The sequence below is a fragment of the Protopterus annectens genome, chromosome 5.part0 (assembly GCF_019279795.1).
Source record: "Protopterus annectens isolate FY-2018-M chromosome 5.part0, PAN1.0, whole genome shotgun sequence".
NCBI lineage: Eukaryota > Metazoa > Chordata > Ceratodontiformes > Protopteridae > Protopterus > Protopterus annectens.
This window is the reverse complement of record NC_056735.1, coordinates 291,534,738-291,557,028: the sequence shown is the minus strand read 5'-3', so window position 1 is coordinate 291,557,028 and position 22,291 is coordinate 291,534,738. Positions and strand designations below refer to the sequence as shown.

General features: G+C 43.3%; 1 protein-coding gene and 1 pseudogene across 1 annotated transcript in view; one reads left to right on the top strand and one right to left on the bottom strand.

Moving 5' to 3' along the window:
• The window catches only part of RPS6KA3 (ribosomal protein S6 kinase A3), a 1,945,113-nt gene that overhangs the window by 250,223 nt on the left and 1,672,599 nt on the right, over positions 1-22,291 (top strand). Inside the window, exon 3 of the mRNA XM_044072275.1 lies at positions 527-643. Coding sequence (XP_043928210.1) covers positions 527-643 — 117 coding nt within the window. The remainder of the gene's footprint in view (positions 1-526; positions 644-22,291) is intronic.
• Positions 4,788-5,574, bottom strand: LOC122801997 (annotated as a pseudogene).

Genomic DNA, 22,291 nt, shown 5'->3' with positions numbered 1-22,291 from the left:
AAGTAGTCCTTTTGTCTAAATGAAGTGCATTTGGGGGTAATTGCTTGCTGAGCAGATGAGTTTGAGTACCTCCGCAGTAGGTGGAACTATCAGGACACTGACCTGATTGTTCTGCTCTCTCTGGAAGCAAATTGCTTCAGTTATCGTGACCTGATTCAGTCTCTGAAAAGATCGTGGTAATTGCTTGTTTCCTTAAAGGTTCAATTGCTTCTGACTGTGAAGTATGTGCAGTGGCATTTGTGGTCTAATTATGAACTGAGCTAATGATGTCTTATTTATATTTATAAACTAACGGAGGTTTGAAAGGAGAATCATTTCACTCACTCTCTTCTTAAGAATTCAATTAAAATGTCATGCTTTGGTTTTGATTTTTTTTTACGTTTGAAAGCAGTGCCTCAGATGTTCTATTTGAACAAGAGGGTGGTACACACAGTTACTTTTTGTTACATGCTTTATTTTTATTTATTTATTTTGTAAAAATGATCTGCTAGATGTAATTCAAAGACTTTTATTTTCTTTTTGCCAGGATGAAGGAAATGTTAAAGAAATAACCATCACAAATCATGTAAAGGAAGGATATGACAGAGCAGATCCCTCACATTTTGAACTGTTGAAAGTACTGGGCCAAGGATCCTTTGGAAAAGTGAGTCAGCACTGAGTCGTACTTAATGTTGCTAAATAGTAAATGTGACTTTCATACGCTAAAATGCTTAGTAGTGAGCACTGCAGTAAACAATAGTGGTCTCTTTTGGAAGTTCATCATGCCATTATTTAATACTGTTCTAGCATGCAGTTAGGGGGTGCAGTTAACACTGTAGGTAAGTTGCCAGACAGCCTCTCTTAAGTTAGCAGTGTTGGGTGACTGGGTCGCCCATCAGTCCTTGTAACTGCAATGAGGATCGCAGTTGCTGAAATGATTTCAAAGAATGATTGCTTTGTTTTAGGAACTGTAGCAAGGAGCCAGTATAAAGTATTGGAGAATATTTTTTCTGCCCTGATTTTTTTTTGGGGGGGCAGACCTTTTAGGCTACAAATTGAGAAAAATTTAGCTACCTCACTATCAAGTGGCCTCCCTTGTATGCTTCTGGTTTGACATTTCTTATTCCCTTTCTTATAAACCACATTAGATTTGATATAGAGGTGTTCCAAACACAGAAGGGCATATTGTGTACCAGATGCAGTATGTCAGAGCACATGATGTGCATTCTGAACTCTGACCAAGACTAGAGAAAGCTGTACCTGTATGTATAAAATTCAGTAACATGATACTTTTTTTTTCTTTTAATTATTTATATTTCAGAGCATTTCTGTAGTAAGAGAACACATCTGAGTTTCTAGAATTTTAAATACAAAGGCATTTTATGCATCCCTTACAGACATTTTATATACAGTGCCGAAGTACATTACTGTTAAAATAGCAACATGTCCAGTAAATACATTTCAAATTAGGTTAATGCTTTCCAGCCTTGAAGCTGAACATTTTGCTGGCTTTCTAACCAAACTTCCAAACTTAAACAGCAAACAAGCAAAAAGGTTTTATTAGGTTTGTTTTGACCCCATGCCTGCTGATCATCAAGCCTTCCAAGGCTGGGCTGGAGCCCATTCATTCCTCATAATGGGGGACCCCATAACTTGGAAGTGGGGAGGACCATCAAAAGAGTCCATAATTCAGACAGCCATAAGACTTGTTTGCACATTTCACCAGCATCCTGGCTATGAAGATGTTTGATAACCCTCCACATCTTGGGGGAGAGACCATCAGAAGGGTCAATCATTTGGACAGCCGTAATACTTGTTTGCACCCTTCACCAGCATCCTCACTATGAAGATGTTTAATAGCTAAAACCCTCCATATCTGGGCAGAGAGATTTGCAATCCACTACACTATGGGGGCCTACAATGCCTTCCCTGTATGGCTGCATACTGTTGTGCACTTACAAAGAAGGCTTCCACCTATTGGTAGCTTGATGAGCTGAATGCTTGCCGTCTCCCAGCTTGCATTTGCAACATCTCAACTCTTCTGAGGGTACATGGCAGCATGAAGCCAACTCTGCCCAATGCTTTTGACCACCAAGGAAGACACACCAATGTTCCCTTTACAGGTATGTCAGGTGCCTGAGCCACTAATTGAACTTGGGCCACCTGTGCCGTAGTCAGTGCTTTATCCCTGCCCACTACTGGAACTGAAATAAAGCAATTATTGAGCAAAATGAAGTTTGCACTTTTGGTGCTGATTTGCTAGGACTTGCTTCAGGTAATTCCCCATTAAATAGCTTATTGGGATGTCTTGAACTCAGAAAAACACTTTTCTGTTCACCTACTTCTGCATCTGGAAATACTTCCTAAGGTACCTTTTTGAGTAAGTGTGACAATTTCTTTTACTTCCACTTCACAGGAAATATCACAAACACTGTGTTTATCTTGAACTAATTCTTATCTTTTATGAGAAATTTTCCATTTCCATCTTCCACATGAACAAGTCAGTCAGTCTAAGTTACACACACCTTTTCACACCCTCCGTTGCTTATCTTGGAAAACCTTGCTGCATTTCCACTTTTGCTATCTGGCACAGTAATAATTTTGTGCACAGTGGTTTTCTCTGTTTTTACCTGAGTCTTTCAGCCTAAATAAGGCAGTAAGGAAGAAGTTTTCTATATTTTTAATTGATTATCTGTCAGTAGTTGAGCTGACGTAAGACTTGAACCTTGCAAAGGAATTCTTCTAATTTCTAACAAAGTTGAGTTTATGCCTGCATAGCAGACACTGATAAGACACTGAGTTCTCTTCTTGGACTTTTTCGGGCTTAATTTTTCATTTGGACATTTGACTGTGGGTAGTTAAGACAAGAGGTCATGTTAAAATTCCCATTGTTTGTGTACTGTTGGCCGGTATCAGTATTACCATATTAGAATTTGTCTTTTGAAAATACAGTTTTTCATGTGCTACTTACCCCAGTACTTGTGTCTGTTCACTTTCACAATCTCATGAAACATTGGATAACTAAGTATGAAAAGTCAAAAACTTGAAGCAGTTCTATTCCTATGTCACTCCGTGGTCTTCCTGGAGCGGAATGTGGAGTCGTCATCTATCATTTTGTATGCAATGCACACTGAGCAGACTCTGTCCCCATGGTCTGTTTGCACTTAAAATTCCTGGCCGTTATAGCACACTGTAGTTTTTCTGTACATTTCACAGTTCTTAAATGTGGCTGGTGTTCTAGCCAGTGTTTTTTGTCTAGCTAGTGTTTCTTGTCTTTTCTGATTAGGCGCTGTTTTATCCGTGTTGATTATCATAACTTAAAAGTAGCTAATTTCATAAAATGTATACCTTGTATGTAAATGTATGGCTGTATTTATTTTTTTTTATTTTCAGTTTGATTACCGGGGAAGTCCACTGGGCCAAGAAGTGCCGATTTTCAGTGGAGGCCCAGGGAGAAAAGCTCCATGAGCAATACAATACAATAAAGGTTACAAAATACAAATAACGGTTACATAATGTTGGAGATGAAATACAAGAGTAAGATTCATACATTCAGGAAACTGCAAAGTGTAATATACATCATGAGACAGTTTAAAAACAGAATTTTTTTTTTTTATTTTGGCTCTTCAGATGATTAATTAACTCCAAGCATGTAAATATTGTAAAGTCTGCTAGTTCTTAGTTACTTAGCTTTCGAAGACTTCCAACTTCAATTCGGAAATGAAACTCTGGTAGCGGCCGACCGACACTCATGCGAACTGCTTCTGCTTCAGGCTCTATTGCAAGAAAGACTGATGTAATGGCATCGGCCGTCTTCCTTTATACCACCGACGACCTGACTTCAGTCCTCAAGCGACAGATGCAGAATTACCAAGTCTCTGGCACAAGGCCGGCCGCGGGCCACCCCAGCAGGGACAACCCAAATGTGACGACCACAACAGTGAAACACGAAGAACATCTTTAGTCAATGCTGCTTCTGTTATTTCTCCACCACCAGAAAGAAACTCTGGTAAGCTCACCTAACCAAAGCTTCACATTCCAGCTTAGAATTTGACACACATTCATACAAGTAGCATATTTTGTAAGCAAGCTGCCCTGCAGCACTCAGCACACGTTTCTGTTAAGTCATTCTTCTTTCAAATTAATAATATCAAATATTTACTACGGAAACAGCAAGGAAATGTCATATCAACCAGGAGTCACTCTGATACGGAGTGTTCTGACAAATGACCAAAATCTTCGAACTTGATAAAATTGACTTTTCAGTGAAGTACCAAGTTTCAATGCAGGTGAAAAGGGGGTAGCTGTAACTTCATCATCCAGGGGTTGTACAATACATATAAATGAGTTGTGAACCAAAGCTGTTATTTTGACAAACAATTCTGTCCAATAAAACAAACCTTGTAGTAAATTTCACTATGTATTCCATGCTTCAGTCACTCCGATGTCTCCAACACTGCAAACAAAGGCTTAATGAGCCATCAGATTTAATGAAAAAGTAATATTATAGTGATTGCCTGGAACCAGATATAGCCACAACACATCAGTTCCTATGGGGAAAGAAAAATGCATTAATCCAAAACCTATCAATAAACCAAGTAACACTAGGTACCTCTCGTTTTAATTTCTCCAAGTACCATAGCTGCATTGATAATGTAGCCAAAGTCACAGCAGAACCCCTAAGTGAATCCTGGTAAATGTTCATTAAACTTGCATTCTGACAGAGATGAGGTTCTGAACCTTTTGTTCCCTGCTGCAGTCTAACATATCAGTGCAACTACAGAATGCTTCCATATTACAAGATGTAATTACGAGTTATCATTTCTGTCACCAGCCTCTGTTTTCCACTTCCTAACTGTAGTTTGAAAGGTATTTTCATCTAGTGGAAGTTCTTCTTCGTCATCATCTTTATCTGACATTTCTAGCTCATCATCTGCTTCCAACTCCTTCATTAATTTGGCTGCTTCAGGGATTAGTTTGTCTGGGTAGTAAAATGATTTTGGTTTGCAACGCTTTGATGGACACAAGCAATCTGCTACAAAGACGGGAATCAGTCCAAGTGTCAGGCCAGACAAGTGTTGCCAGAGCAAAAATGGTGTATGATCCCCATACGGGCAGACCAACCTCTTCTGTAAAATAACTGTGGATACTCCTAATCCACATGGAGAACTGGAACAAAGCTGACATGCTGCTCATTAAAACAGAAGAGGGAACAAACCAGGAAGACACAGGTTCGATTTCTTCCCATTTCTTCTCATCTATGAAGCTTATAAAATTGTTTTTTGTTTTTGATCCCTGGTACCTCCTGAATACTCGATCTTTGCAGTGATAAATTGTAGGAAGTGACGTGATGACAAAACATCCACTCAAGCCTGGTTGTTCTGTAACATCCACTTTAGCAGTGTTGACATCTAACTCTTCTCCCCAGTCCGCAAATTAATTCCACTCTGGCTGGAGATTTTGACACGCAGGACACCATGGTGCATAGAACTCTATCATCCATTCTCCTTCCAGAATGCCCCTCCAGTTTTTGTCCGTGATAACTTTCACAGTATTTGGCTTCGCAGCAACGTGCCATAATGTAGCAGTTAACATTAGCACTTCTGTTTTGGCAGCCCTATATTGCTACACCTTGAAGGCATTCTGATATACAAATAATTTTCAACACGTTGTTGAATCTCTTTGAGTTTCTTTTAACTTACCAATATATGCCAATCTTTCTAAAAGTAACCTTACTAAACTGGCAACCTGCTATAACAACATTGCCAGATTTGCCGCAGGCTCACCTTTTAGAACCCACCACTGTTTAAATCTTAAACAGCTAGCTTAGCTAGAGCTACAAAATCAGCTAACATTTCAACAACTTACCATCACTCATAAGATACTTTATCAGCCCAATAATACTCCTATTCTCAATACTCTTATCACCCCCTATAGAAATCTTACTACCCTTCGCTCAGCAAATAAATTACTGACAACTTTATCCAGAAATCCAATAATAAAGCAGGTGACTCCCTCTTCTCCAATTCTGTAGGGAAAATCTGGAACAAGCTTCCCAGAAATCTTCAATTATTGTCATCACTACCACTCTTCAAAAAGCAACTAAAACTACTCCTTAAAGCACAATGTCTATGCCCATGCACTAACCCAGATTAAACTAATTCTTCATCATTACTTGTCTTTTATAACCTTTTTCTGCTCTCTAAGCCTTTTTAATGTTTTATTCTTTTTGCAAACCTCTTTTTGCCTGCAAGCTTCCTTGACGTACTTACAATTTGATAACTTACCCCTGCTCCATACACCCACTTCTTAGCTTTGAATGTATGTCATCTTTTCCCCTTGAGTGTATAACTTCTAAACAAACTTATAATTTCTATATATCTCACTGTACCTACTCTCTCTTGTCATTTTTCAACCCATTAACCTGTATATCCTGCATCTGTAACTACTATATTTACTATATAGCATACCCATGATTCTTAGCATGTTGTTTGTATAATGCTAGCCTATACTACTGGTTGTTTCTCTGTGTGTACACACATGTCATGTTGTTTGTAAAATGTTTGCCTATACTTTAATGCATTTCTTTTTTAGTGTTCTTTAGTTTTGATCTGTACTATGGTGTCTATCATTGTGTACTACTGTTAAGATTACCCAGATTGGAGCTTTTCTCCCCGGGCCTGTACTGAAAATAGACATGTATCCAGCTAGACTAGCCCTGTCAACAAATGTAAAATAAAATAAAGTTTCGGACAGCTGTGGAATTATTTATTTTACTTTTATTTCATCCTCATGTAAATATTTTTGTTGCTTTAGAAGGTAGAAATGGCTAAGTATATGCAATATTTGCATCTCTTTCCTGGCTTGCACTTTGCAGCTGAGTTGTACCTTTCATGTTTTGGCGGTGCATTGTGCAGTGACTTCTTAACTATAGCCTTCCATGATTTGTGGTCCGACAGTACTTCTACCAATAAACCTATTCATGGAGATGTTCACTTGGAGCTAGTAGCTGCTGTTTTTTTTTTTTTTTTTTTTCATCTGAGCATATCTTTTTAGATGATTTGTAAAGGCTGTGGACCCATGAAAAAGTGGTCTGCCTTTTCAGAATCACTGCACCGGTTTTATTCTGACTGTTGTCTTCCTGTAATGTGACTTATTTATATCAGAAGACTTTAATGAGGATGCCTCAGTTATTGATTAATTCATTCACTCCAATGGGGCCCTGGAGGGTCCTACTGTAACTTCCAATGATTGCATCATGAGGTGGGAGTGCTCATTGGATTCTAGGTTTTAAACTGGATTTTATAAGTCATAGTGAACACAGTAACTATTAATTTCTAATAGTATGTAAACAACTTACGATAACTTGGGAACCACTAAAGCTGCAGACATCTTGTCAGTCGCATTTGTTTGTCTATTTGTGAGCTTTTACATGGGTTTATGCAGTTCTGTCTGTTTCTTGGTTGTTGAGTTACTGTATTTAGAAAATATGAAAGCTTTATGGCAATATAAAAATAATATATGAACAACAATTATTTCCTTTGCAGCATTAGACATCAGTCAGATAGTAGTATAATAGTGTTGTCCGTCTTATAAGCTTTAAGATGAGCATTTTCAGTAGTTTTTAGCATGTTTTTTGAGTTATTGATGCAAATATGAGCAAGTCATATTAGTCGGCTCAAGGTGTCCGCAATCGGTAATTGCAGAAATAGCTGGAGGCATTACAAAGATGCAATGACCATTTCAAATGTATTCTTTATGTGCCCTAATGCCATTTTAGGTAATATTCCACTAATTTCTTTAATGGCTGAAGGGTAATGCATCATTTGTGAGACTCATTTTTCCATTGGGATATGACATTTATACTAATGCTGCTATTTTCCTCAGTATCTTGTTTCACACCTTTAGACATCCACGTAATCCATGCATCTTGGTTCTGCAACTCAGATTGTATGCTTTTGTTTAGCTTAATGTTGTCTCAGTCTGTTCAGTAATTTATTCTGTTTTGGATCGTGATTATCTTTGATATGACAACAAAAAGACTGTCCACTAAACAAACTCCTAATGAATAGTCTGAAATGAAAAAAATAGTAAAAAGGAGCCAAGACCACCACTGAATATATGTCAGACAACTTTAATACACAAAAAAGGTTTCAAGCATAACGGGCTCTTCTTCAGTGCAAATAAACAGAAACACTTAAAATCCTACACACGTAAATATGTATAGTCACCAGCAATCATCACTTACATACATTAGTTATCTTAATTGCATAAACTTAAAATCATATACCCGGAACAAATAGAGATGCATATAAATATGTATAAAAGACTTAAAATTGAGAATAATGATAATTCATTTTTAAAAACAGGATTTCTGCTTCATTTTTAAAATGGGTTTAACACTGTTCATAGCATTCAAACCTGGTTTGGAATCCGCCCTAAAAAAATTAATCCCTTTATATTCAGCAGCTTCAGTTAATGTAGAAACATTACCACCACATTCATTTTTGTAAATTTTCGGTACTACTCTAAATCTAAAAGAATGCTATTCTCCACTAGATAAAATATGTTTATATAATGCATTAGTCTCTATCCTCCTTCGTACTTGAGATAGATGCGAGCAGATTTGTTCTTTTAATTTGCAGTTAGGCTTGCTTATATAAAATAATTTGGATTTAAAGTTATTGTATGAGACCAAACATTCTGTATTAATTAAAGATAACTTATTGAGATTAGTACTTTTATACCTGTCAGTACACCAGTATTTAATGCATTTTATAAAGTATAAGCAGCAGATGTATGATTTATATTTTAAATGTTATAGTGAAAAAAATCATCATTTCAGTTTGCATGCAAGGAAAGCATTATATGATCAACTGCATTTCTGTGAATTTGTGCAGAGCTGATATAGGAGAGAACTAAATTCTCCTGACTCTGAGCAGAGTTGGAATCTTTTCCCATCTGATATTCCAAACTAAGTACTCTTTTTGCAACTCAGTTTGCACTGTGCTATATTTATATAGTTACTTTATTTATATATTTGCTGTATTATTTCTGTCCTTTGTTGTGTTGTCTGCACTATTTTTCCTGCCCTCCCTCCTAGGTGTTTGTGTAGTCTTAAACTTGGTGGCTTTGGATTTGTCCGCTCCTGCTGTAAATCTGATTGGTCACTGCTCCCAGTCCAATCTCATTTAATCACTCAAAATAGTACAGTGAGATTATTTGGGCAGGACTACCCCCTTGCTTCTTTGACTTTGAACAGATGTTCATCGTGCATACAGCTGCAGTCATAACAGATGGGTTTTCCTGCCGTCAGGCGGGTCCTCGGTCGGCCGAATTCCAAAGTCTAGGACCGGTGTCGGTTGTCGTCGCTTCTTCCCTGACATCAGTGCGACAGGGGTATAAAAGAACCAGCTGACGCCATTTTCTTCAGTCTTTCTTGCCGCGCGGTGTCCGAAGCTGAAGCAGTTCTTAAGTGCCGGTCGGCCAGCTCCTGAGATTACGAATATTTTGCAACCGAAGTCTTCTTGAAAGCTAAGTACCCCGTTGGGGAAACTTTTCTTGCCTCAGACAGATATCAGACAAAGTTAATAATTGCATTTCATGTGGGAAGCAAATACCGCATAAGGATTTTCATTCCCTCTGCATTCCTTGCTTAGGCCCAGACCACGAAGTCTCGGCCTGTCGTTTTTGTGCTACATTCAACAGACACACCATTAAGCGTTGGGCAGAGTTCACCCAACACTATTTTGGCAAAAAATTTAATTACATTATGTCGTCGGATACTCTGACTCCAGTTTTGAGTAAAAGACACAAAGATAAGGACCGACATACGAGGTCCGCTGCTTCTACTGACACCACGCCAGGTGGTCCGGTTATCAGTGAGGCGCCTACGCAGCCCCTGACTACCGACGACACTTAATTGGCGGTGTCTACTGTACCCGAGGTCGCAGGCTCTTCGGCCCACACCCCGACTACCGATACCGAAGCCACTCTTGGTGGTGAAACTCAGAGTTTAGACAGGTCTGCCACCTCTCAAGGTGTCTTCAGGCCTTCCTCTTCTTTTTCCATCAAGGCCTTCACCAAGTCTAAAGCAGCCATGCATACTAAAAGACAAGCTCCACAGGGCCCTTCTCAAGGCCCCATGCCTAAAAAACAGATGCTCAAAATGGCTGAGGATTTGATTACTCTTATCAGGGGTTCTCAACCCCCCTCCGGACAAAAGGCCCAGAGTGGAGGAAGAATCCCCCTCCTCAGACCAGGCCTCCGTTATTTCAGAGCATTCGGATGACCAGGAACATTCATACTCCCCTTTTGAAGATTCTGCTGCAGAGGAGTCCATTCCCTCTGTCTCCCCCCTTGAGGATTACTCTTTTGGGGAAACCTTGCATACCTTGAGGGAACACTTCCACTGGGAAGGCCAAGAGTACTCAGACTCCAAGAAAAGGCTTAGGGATTTTCTCTTGCTCCCTCAGCACAGGCCTCTGGCTATACCTCCTGTCTTAGACATTCTAGATGATGTGTATTCGGAGGCCTGCCTTAACCCAGACTCTTTACCTCCAGCCCCAGTCAAGACTGACATGTATTACCGGGTTCCTGACTCTCACCAATTCCTATACAAAAGCCATGCGGCTGACCCAGAAACTGTCCCACAGGGCCCCAAGGGAATTAAGGCCTCCACTGCTAAAAATCCATTACCTTCAGAGAGAGATTCCAGAGCTTTAGAAAGGTGGGGGGGGGGAAAGGTATACACCTCGGCCACCTTAACCATGAGGGTATTAAACTGCCAGTTCCATATGTTAAAGTACCAACAGTTTCTGTTATCACAGTTGAGAAGCAAAATGTCACAACCTGAACAACCAGACTTGAAGGAGTTGCAGGATTTGATGCATAGTGCAGAACAAGTGGGTAAACATACCTTGCAATGTGGTTTTGATGCTTTAGAGGCCTCATGTAGAGCTGCTGTTACAGGATCAGTCATACGTAGACATGCCTGGCTCAAAGAGCAAACCTTACCAGATCATGTCAAAGCTAAATTACTAGATGCCCCTCTGTAAAAAGATGTATTATTTGGTTTTAAAGCTGAGGAGGTATTAAAGAAAATGGAGGAAAAGGCTAAATCAATGCAAACAGTGAAAGATTTCCTACAGGTACAACCTCCACGTTTCAGTAGAAATTGGCCTTCCAAAAATTGGTCCTTTCCATCCACGGACAGACCCCAACGAGGTAGATACAGGTGCCCGTGGGGCAGAGGGCAATCTCAAGGATCATTTAGAGGCAGACAATGGCAAGCACCTACACAAAGAGGAGGTGAGGATAGTTCACAGCCATTCAGAAAGCAGACCCAATGACTTTCCCCTTTGCATGCCAAGCAAGGCTCAAATGGCAGCACCTTTAGGCGGAAAACTGGCATTATTTTCGAAAAATTGGCATATTGTCACAAAAGACAAATGGATCCTGGACATTATAGACAGAGGCTACAGATTCCATTTGCACACCTTTCCAAAAATGAGAGGCATGCCAAACCTGCCACACAATCAAAGGGCAGAGGCACAAAAACAAATTTCAGATCTCATGGACATGAAAGCTATTCAAGAGGTACCTACACAAGAACAAGGTCAAGGTTTTTACTCCAGACTATTCCTGGTACCAAGGAAGGAAAAAGATTGGAGACCTATTTTGGACCTATCCATCCTAAACACATTTTTACTCGTGCCAAAATTCAAGATGCTCACATTACAGCAGCTTCTTCCCATGCTGGGCAAGGAGTCTTGGCTGGTAACATTGGACCTCAAGGAGGCATACCTGCATGTCCCAATCAGACAAGATTGCAGAAGATACCTCAGATTTCTTGCAGGTTCAACCCATTATCAATTCTCTGCATTGCCCTTTGGCTTATCTACTGCGCCCAGAGTATTCACGAAATGCCTGGCATCAGTAATTGTCTACTGCAGACTTCAAGGGATACAAATATACCCATATTTGGACTGCCTGATCCAAGCGGACAGCAAGCACATACTTCTGAAACATCTGGCTTTTGTAATAATTTTGTTGAATTTTCTGGGATACACAGTGAACAAAAAGAAATCAAGGCTAATACCCTCTCAAACAACTTGGACACAAACACCCAGATGGCCTACCTCACGCCAGAGAAACAGGGGCAACTAACTCAATACTTCAGAAAACTAGCAAATTTCACCAGGCTGACTGCAAGGAAAATCCTGCAGGCTCTGGGATTCATGGCATCTTGCATCCTACTAATCCCATGTGCAAAGCTGCATATGAGGAAACTTCAATGGTACCTGAAAAACCTATGGCCTCAACACAGCCACAGTTTGGAAACAATAATACCACTGATTCCATGTCTTCAAAAGGAATTTCTGTGGTGGGCTCAAGCATGCCAAAGAAACACAGGTCTCCCATTCTGCAAGCCTCAAGCAAATCAAGTCATCAAAACAGACTCCTCGGACTACGCCTGGGAGGCGCACATGACAGATCGGTGCATTCAGGGCAAATGGTCCCAAAAAGAAAAGCACCTACACATCAATCAAAAGGAAATGCTAGCAGTAATAAATGCTATTATAGCTTTCAAAAACTTTCTGCATCCAGGTCAGCTATTGATAAGGACAGACAACACCACGGTAATGTGGTACATAAACAAACAGGGAGGAACCCATTCATACCCACTATGCAGACTGGCCATGTCTCTTTGGAACATGGCTCTGGAATTACAAATCGAACTTCAAGCACAGTACTTGCCAGGCAAGGAAAACACGCTGGCAGACAACCTAAGCAGAAATATGACAGATGTTATGTGATCCTATCTCGCCTACATTCTGTACTGATGGGTTCGGAGCCGATCCTCGGCTCCGACTCGGCACTCTATACTATAGAGCGAAGTCTCTAATTGGCTGAGCTATTCTATATCCCAGGATGCACCACCAGTACTTCCCCAGATCTCGTTTGCCACTTGATAGCAATGGACGTGGTCTCGACTTGGCTGGGCTAAGTACCTTTTACTGACTGATTTTCTGTCAGAAATTTTCTAATTTTTCAACCAAAAGCAGTTTTAACAGCTACTTGTTGTTTCTGAGTGGTTTTTGTGAAAGTTTGTGTGTGAATTTTGCTAGCGCTAGGTTCCCACTTTATTAGTAGGGGTTTCCTCGCGCTCTACTTCATACTGTGTTATATCCTTGTGTTGCTTAGTATATTTGTGTAGCAAATATATTTTTTCTCCAACGACAAGGTCCCATTTTAGTTAGAGGGGCCTTGCCCTCGTGCTCTGCAGAGCTGTGTTACAGTTTGCCTGTGGGCCTATCCTGTTTAAGTTAGAGGGATTGGTATCTCTGTGGTAGTTTTTGTCCTAGTCTGTTTTGGTAGTGTGTTTCCTTGTAGAGATGTCGAAGGAGCATAGGCCTTCGGGTTTTAAAAAATGTACCAAGTGTGGGTACAAGATGTCAATCACGGATGACCATTCTCTATGTGTTTATTGCCTAGGTCCTAAACACCTTCAAGAGTCGTGTAGTGTATGTCATGCCTTTTCTTCTCGTGTCCTCCAAGAGAGGAAAAACAAATTGATATTGAAGGGGCTCATCACCCCTTCTTTTGAGGAGGCTTTATCTTCTTCCCCCTCTCCTTCCAGGAAGAAGTCTTCGGCTCCGACCAGTCCGTCGGAGCTGACAGCTAAGAAATCAAGGCAGGCTTCTCCGTCGGCTCCACGGACTTCGGAGCCGAGGTTGGAACGGTCTGCTCGATGCCTCCAGCCTCGACTCCTCTGTCTTCGGAGCCGAGCACTCGAGCATCGAGAGGCGGGTCACCTTCTTCGGCTCCATTGGTTTTGGAGCCGAGAAAGGTCGCTCGCTCAGACTCTTCTACCTCGGCGCCGAAGTCCCCGTCAGCTCCGAGGGAAATTTCTGTGCTGGTGGAATCTCCCTTGGCGCCGATGCTGCTTGAGACTATTCGGAGCCGGTCCCCTAGTCTTTCGGAACCGGCAGAGAAGTCAACTTGGGCCCGTTAGGTCTCTTCTCAGTCCTCGAGGATGTCCGATTCGGATATAGACAGGGTGCTTCAAAGGCTGTTCCAGTCTCTGGTTTTCCAAAAGTTAGTCTCGGCTCCAGCCCAGTCGGCTCTGGAGCCGATTGTCCACCCTGTTGTATTGGTTCCTCCTCCAACAGCCTCGGCACCGTTGGAGTCGGTGCTGGTGGAGCCGGTGGAGGTTCTCGGGTCGGCTCCGACCCTTACTCCAACCCTGACCTTCGGGTCAGAGTTCGGTACATGGACCTCCTCGGTCGGCCCCAGGGGTGACGCTTCGGGTCCTATGCTTTCGGTTCCGAGCCTCTCTCTCGGTGCGTCGGCTGCGGGAGTGCCGTCTACTGTTGTGGCCTCAGGGGTTGGACCTTCCCAGGATTCGGGGGAGTCCGGCCTTCAGGGCCATGAGGACTGCTTTGGCCAAATCTTCCTTGGCTACCTCCACCATCTCTCCGGCACCTTCCCTTGGCACGGAGACTTGTTCCTTTGTTGTCCCCCTGTCTCAAGACAGCGGAGCCCTGGGGCCTGAGGTCACCCCCATTGGGGATTTCTCCCTTCCTGGGGGTCCTTCCGAGGCTTCTTCGGAGGAACCTCCCAGGAAGAGACAGTGTAAGAGGAAGCACGTTGACTCGCCTGATGAGTCTCTCACCTCGGACACCGACCTCAATGATGCGAAGGGGTCCCCTAAGTCGTCCTCGGATGATGTCTCCTTTGTGGACATCTTAGAAATCCTCAAGCAATGAAGCGACTGGCAGTCCAAACCCCCTTCCGCTGAGGAGTCGGTATTCCTCAAGGCCTTCGGGGCTCAGCCTTCTGCCTCCTGGGTGTCTCCGCCCTTCGATGAGCTCCTGGATTTGATCTCTCGAAGGGCGTGGGAGCACCCAGATTCTGTGGAACCGGTGCCAGCTCGCCCGAATAAATTTCTGTCAGCCCCCCTGAAAAGGAATTCTTATCTAAAGGTGTGGCCACAGATGCCCTCGTGGTGGCATCTGCTACCCAGCAAGATGTGGCAGAGGCTTCGACGTCCGTCCATCCTCCTAATAAAGAGTCCAGGAGTATGGATCGGTACGGGAAGCGCACCCTGACTTCAGCAGCCTTTTCTCTAAGGTCTCTGACTCCAGACTTCAGAGGGATCTGGTCAAGGAACTTTCAGATACCCTCTCTAGTAACCTACCGGAGCAGTTGGCCCAGACGGTTAGCTCTCAGGTGGCTACTCTATCATCAATATCGAACTCGTCCATGAGGCTCATTTCATATGCGGCTGAAGGGGCGAGTAGAGCGGCGGGTACAGGTGTTGCTCTACAGAGACAAGCCTGGCTCCGCCTGTGTCATTTTGCGGAAGCCTTCAAGTCTTCCTTTGCCGACGCTCCCTTTGATGGGTCCTCCTTGTTTGGACCCAAGGTAAAGGACACCTTGACCCGCTGTGAACAAGAGGGTAAGACTTTGACTGCCGTAGGGGCACGGTTTTTCACTCCCTTCCGGCCTTATCCCAAGGCTAGAAGCGGGGGGAAAATGTGGTTCCGCAAATCTCAGAAGACTTACCCCTCACAGCAGGATGATCCCCCTTCTAGAGGCAGAGGGGGGGGGATTTTTCAGGAAGACGCCGTCCCAGAGGCGGCAGAGGCTCCCGCAACACTGGAGACCGTGAGTCCTTTCGTGGCTCCTCAACCTTCCAGCATCCCTGAAGGATTGCCCGACTGCGCGCCCGAGCCAGTCGGGGTCATTCGAGGCACCTAAAGGCCTGGGAGAATATCACTCAGGACCGATGGGTGCTCCGGATCATTGCCGGAGGTTACAACATCCCCTTTTCTCAGCCCCCCCACCATCCCGGAAAATCCCGGACCCACCACCCAGTCAACGGGATCTCGCAGCCATCGAAATTTCAAAGCTGCTACAGAAAGGAGTCATCCAACTGGTCCCCGAAGACCAGACCGGATTAGGGACTTACTCAAGATTCTTTTTGGTGCCAAAAAAGACCGGGGACATGAGGCCCATCTTGGATCTCAGCAAGCTCAACCGTTCTGTCAAGAAGTCCAAGTTCCGGATGGTCACCTTACAATCCATTCTCCCGCTGCTGGAGGAAGGTGTTTGGATGTGCTCCATAGATCTCAAGGACGCCTATTATCATATCCTGATAGATCAGGTGTCCAGTAGACACTTGCGCTTCAGCCTGGGAGACGGTCATTTTCAGTTCCGTGCACTGCCCTTTGGTCTCACCACAGCCCTCAGGGTGTTCACCAAATGTTTGGCGGTGGTGACTGCTCACCTGAGAAGTCTAGGATTCCAGGTGTTTCCATACCTAGATGACTGGCTCCTAACTGCCACTTCAGGCATCTATTCTTACAGAACCTTGCAGCCACTATATCTCTAGCCAACTCCCTAGGAATCACCTTCAACTGGGAAAAGTCTGTGTTGCTGCCATCTCAGCGCATACAATTTATCGGAGTAGAGATAGACTCAAAGCAAATGCGGGTCTATTTTCCTACAGAGAGGATAGAAATATTACAATCTCAAGTCCGAGCATTGCTCTTCAAACGCCGAGCCCCAGCAAGGATGGTCCTACAACTGTTGGGTTCCATGTCGGCTACCGTTCTCCTAGTTCCCTTAGCAAGATTGCATATGAGGATTCTCCAGTGGCTCCTGTCAGTCCAGTGGTCGTATCAGGATCTCCCTCTCAGTCACCTCATTATGATCACGGAGATGTGCAAACAGGATCTCCGTTGGTGGCTTCTTTCCTCCAACCTGGATCAGGGGCGACCCTTCGTTCCTCCACCTCCAGTGGCCACTTTGACTACGGATGCCTCCCAGACGGGGTGGGGGGACATTACCTGGGCAGGTCAGTCCAAGGCAAGTGGCACCCCTACGAGAGTTCCCTACACATCAACATACTGGAAATGAGGGCTGTGCTTCTATCGCTACAAGCACTACACAGTTACCTCCCCCAGGGCATGATTGCCATTCAGTCAGACAACATGTCAGTAGTCTGGTACCTGAACAAGCAGGGAGGGACCAGGTCCTACCCCCTTTGCAGAGAGGCCATGAAAGTATGGGATTGGGCTATTGCAACCAACCATTTCTTGGTAGCAACACACATTCCGGGGAGATCCAGTGTGATAGCCGACAAACTGAGCAGAACTATTCTCTCCCCGCACGAGTGGTCCCTGAACGACAGAGTGGCAACTCAGATCTTCAGAAGATGGGGAACTCCTTGTTGCGACCTCTTTGCAACTCCTCTCAACACGAAATGTCTACAGTTCTTCTCTCTCACCCCCAGTTCCGGGGGGGGTTTCCCAAGGACGCCTTAGTCCAAGCTTGGCCCACCGGCCTAGTGTATGCCTTTCCACCGATTCCCCTTCTTCCCAGGGTAATCCAGAAGGCGATTCACTTACAGTGCAAGATGATTTTAGTTGCCCCATACTGGCCTCGTCAAGTCTGGCTGCCCTTTCTTCGGAAATACGCACTAGACGGTCCATGGTTCCTGGACCAGGTTCCAGACCTCTTGATCCACCAGTCGGGACAGCTTCATCACTCCCTTCACTCGTTGAAGTTAACAGCCTGGCTGCCCCACTTTCGACCTTAGTCAGGAACCAGGTTTTGGACTCGGAAGTCATACATATTTTGTCCTCGGCCCACAAGAATTCGACTAAAAAAATGTATAACAGCAAATGGAAGAGATTTGCCATTTGGGCCCAACTCCGGGGATTAGATCCCATTTCCGCCCCGGTGTCAGAAGTTTTGAAATTTTTAGCTTCTTTATTCAATCAAGGTTCTTCGGTCTCTACCATCAAGGTTCAATTGGCAGCTATTTCTAATTTTCATGAAAGTATAGACCCACCTTTGATGAGCAATAAGTTGTGTAAAGCCTTCATGAAAGGTGCTGGGCTGCTACGACCTCCGATTTTTCATCCCGCTCCACCGTGGGATCTTAATTTCGTATTAGGTGCTTTGACCTCTTCCCCCTTCGAACCGGCAGCAACTTGTGACTTGAAATTTCTTTCTTGGAAGACTGCTTTTTTGGTGGCAATTACATCAGCCAGAAGGGTTTCGGAACTTCAAGCCCTATGTGTCAAACCACCGTACCTGTTTTTTCACAAGGATAGAGTATCCCTCAGGCCTAATCCATCCTTTGTTCCCAAAGTTTGTTCTAGTTTTTGTCTTCAACAGTCATTGGAACTCCCAGTTTTCTTCCCAAACTACTCAGAGCGGAATACATCTTCCACTCATTGGATGTTCACAGGCAGTTGCGTTTCTACTTAGGACGCATCAAACATGGAAAACCGATCAGTTGTTTGTGTCCTTTTCAGACAATAAATTGGGCAAAGCCATCACGAAGGTCACCATTGCCAAGTGGATCAGAGACTGTATCAGTCATACTTACCTTCTTTCTAATAGAGAGCTTACAACCACTGTGAAAGCTCATTCTACAAGGGCTATGGCTACTTTGACAGCCTTTCATTCCAAGCTTGCCATTAGTGACATTTGTGCTGCGGCTACCTGGTCTTCTCCTCACACCTTCATTTCTCATTACAAATTGGATGTGGCATCGCGGGGGCGAGCTTCCTTTGGTTCCACAGTTCTCAGGAGTGTTTTCCAGTGAGCCACCCAGGAATCAGGTGCTAGGGACACTGTCCCATCAGTACAGAATGTAGGCGAGATAGGATCACATAACATCTTTTAGTTATGTGCTTACCATAACTTTAGATGTTTGGGATCCAGCTCGCCTACATTCCTAATACCCACCCTCCTTCCCCTGGCCTTGGAGATCAGAAGAGACCGGACGGTCCAGTTTAGCCGTTTCATCTTGAAACACCTGGCAATGTTATTTCAACTGTCTATGACTGTGTGCATGTGTGCGGACAAACAAGATCTGGGGAAGTAGTGGTGGTGCATCCTGGGATATAGAATAGTTCAGCCAATTAGAGACTTCGCTCTATAGTATAGCGTGCCGAGTCGGAGCCGAGGATCGGCTCCGAACCCATCAGTACAGAATGTAGGCGAGATGGATCCCAAACATCTAAAGTTATGGTAAGTACATAACTAAAAGATCTACACGAATGGAAGTTGCATCCTCAAGTTTTTACAGAGATAATTCAAGCATGGGGAAGGCCAGACATAGATCTCTTTGCCTCCCACAAAAATCACCAATTGGCAAAATTCTGCTCAAGGACCTTTCATCCACAGGCCTGGAGAGTCGATGCACTCTCTTTCAGTTGGACAACAATGACAGTTTATGCCTTTCCACCTCTTCCTCTGCTGCCCAAAGTTCTATTAAAAACCAGAGCAGACAGACCAAAGATGATTCTCATTGCTCCAGACTGGCCCAGACAACACTGGTACCCACTCCTGAGGAGCCTGACGCATTCCCCACCATGGATCCTACCTCTAATGCCTCTTCTTCTGACTCAGCACAGCTTCAAAACTCTTCACAGTCAGCTGAAAACACTCAATCTGGCCGCATGGAAGATTCCTTAACTTCACAACAGACCCTACTCTCCAAGGAGGTGCAGGATGTCATTTTGGAGGCCAGAAGGCCTTCTACTAGAAAAGATTACTCCGCAAAATGGAAACGGTTTTGTGCCTGGAATGAGAAAAAGGGTCAGAATCCTGGAATACTGAATTTACCTCAAATATTACAGTTTCTAGCTGAGATGCTAAGCAGTGGACTTTCATTCTCCTCCATCAAAATCCATGCCTCGGCCATTTCTGCATAATACAACACTGATCCTCCTTTATTCTCTCACCCCCTCTTAAGACAGTTCCTCAGAGGGGCTAAGAATATAAAACCCCCAAGGAAACAACCAGTACCTGCTTGGGACCTCAATTTCATTCTAGAAAAACTGACCTTGCCTCCTTTTGAGCCAGCTGCCTCAATAGAACTGCAATATTTGTCCTGGAAAACAGCCTTCCTTCTGGCTATCACCTCAGCTCGCAGGGTATCGGAACTACAAGCCCTCATGGCTGTGCAGCCTTTCATCATTTTCCATCAGGACAGAGTTTCCTTGCGAACCAATCCGTCCTTTATGCCAAAGGTGGTATCCAGGGTAGCTTTGAATCAGGCTATCCACTTACCTACCTTTTACCCTAATCCTCAAAACAAAGGGGAGAGACTACTACATTCCTTGGACATCCACAAACAGCTGTGTTATTATTTGGACAGAACAAAGCCTTTCAGAAAATCAGAGCAACTCTGTGTCCTATGCTACAGGAGCTCAAGGGAAGCCAATTTCCAAACAGACAATCTCAAAATGGATAGCCCACTGCATATGCTTTTGTTACTCTTTTCATGGTAAAACTGTACCTGCAGGCATCAGATCTCACTCCACAAGGGCCACAGCTACCTCTGCAGCTTTCCTCAGGGGGGTTCCTACCAAAGATATTTTGGAAGCAGCCACTTGGAGTTCTGTGCATACCTTCTCCAAGCACTATCACCTACCATTATGCTCCAAATCTAGAGCAGGCTTTGCCACTGCAGTCTTGCAGGGCATCCTGGCTCCTCCTAGTTCCACCTAGTGCCTACCACCCCTTTTTTTTAGCTTTGGGATTCTACCCATCTGTTATGGCTGCAGCTGTATGCACGATGAACATAGTACAGTTTTGTACCTACCATAAATGTAGATGTTAGAGTGCTAATACAGCTGCAGTCCAGGTTTCCCTCCCTCCTTCCCCTCTTGGGACAGGCCTAATGGCTAACACCTCTTCATGCAACCTGATTGGGGTATTCATTTATGGTGTATTTGCTTGCAACTACTATTTTTTGATTCTATTGCATTGCATTATTACATAAATTTATGTATTGCCTTCCTTCTGGGGGCACCTGACATCTGGGGCAAGAAAAACTGAAGAAAATGGCGTCGGCTGGTTCTTTTATACCCCTGTCCCACTGACATCAGGGAAGAAGCGACGACAACCGACGCCGGACCTAGACTTTGGAATTCGGCCGACCGAGGACCCGCCTGACGGCAGGAAAACCCATCTGTTATAACTGCAGCTGTATTAGCACTCGAACATCTACATTTATGGTAGGTACAAAACTGTACTTTCTGTTTCCTCCCTCTCCACTTTAAAAAAAATTGTACACTTTACTTTTACTGTAATTGTCTTAGTCATACTTTATAACTTTATTTTTGCTGTGTGCTCTTAAGTTTTCGAGTGTTTTTATTTTGCTGCATTTAATACTCCTTGTTAGTAGCCTAATTAAATTTATATGTTATTAGGGTTGCCCCCTTTTCCGATGCCCAAAGTGGGACATTTTTGGTACAAACGTCAGATTTTGCAGGTTAAAACATGCTCACAGCCAGTACAAAAGACAGAACTTCACTTTTTTGCCTAAATAAAAGCTTATTATTGTAGCATTTTAGTTGCTTATTCTGTTTCTTATAACATTTAGGTGTTTTAGATAGAGTAACTGTTTTATGCAACTGTTACATAAAATATAGGAAATATGTTTGTCCTAAAATCTCAGGACATTTGCCATTTTTGTTTTATTTCTTTGCAGGACACAACTGCCCAAAGAGGGACTGTCCCTCATAAAGTGGGACAGGTGGTAACCCTATATGTTATTCTAAGCATTTTAAGCTTTGATCTTAGCACTTGTGCTTCAGGTGAGTTACTTTACATTTAAGAAGGTTCTTGTGGTCTACACTCTTGTGGACAAACCCTTAACAAAACCTTCTCTCCATAAAGTTCTGCATACCATTGCTAGAATCTCCTTGTGTTCTGATTGAGTGTGCTGCTCAAACAATGTGGAAATACACAGCTGATAAGTATATTTTTTGGCACTTAACTGTTCATAGTTCTGCACTGTCTTAATGTTTGCTTGACTGAATTATTTATATAGTTGCTGGCATTATTTTCTGATACTCTGAGTGCCTCCATTTTGATTTTTTCCTAATTTTCTGCTTTGTGCACTTGTTCTTAGTCGTTTTTTAACTTAATTGCATTTATTTAAACTGTATTTGCTTTAATATTGCTACATATGCAAGTGTACTAGCTTGCACTGCATTTGAATTGTTTTTACTGCTGTTTTAGCTGCTTTTCTGTAAAAAAAAAAAGTTCTAAACTTGTTTCCTGCCTTTCCTGTAATTAGTCTAGTCCTGATGCAGATTTGCTGCATTTAGGACTGTTTGTAAGCTTCTGATCCCCCCCCCCCCAAGCCTTTCTGTGTGTTGGAGGGGAGCCTTCTAGCTTATCAGTTGGAGTGCTAAGCACTAGGTAGCCTATCTACCACAAGAGGACTGGTTTCTGGCCCAGAAATTGTAGATTATTGGCTGTTTGGGCAGTTTTT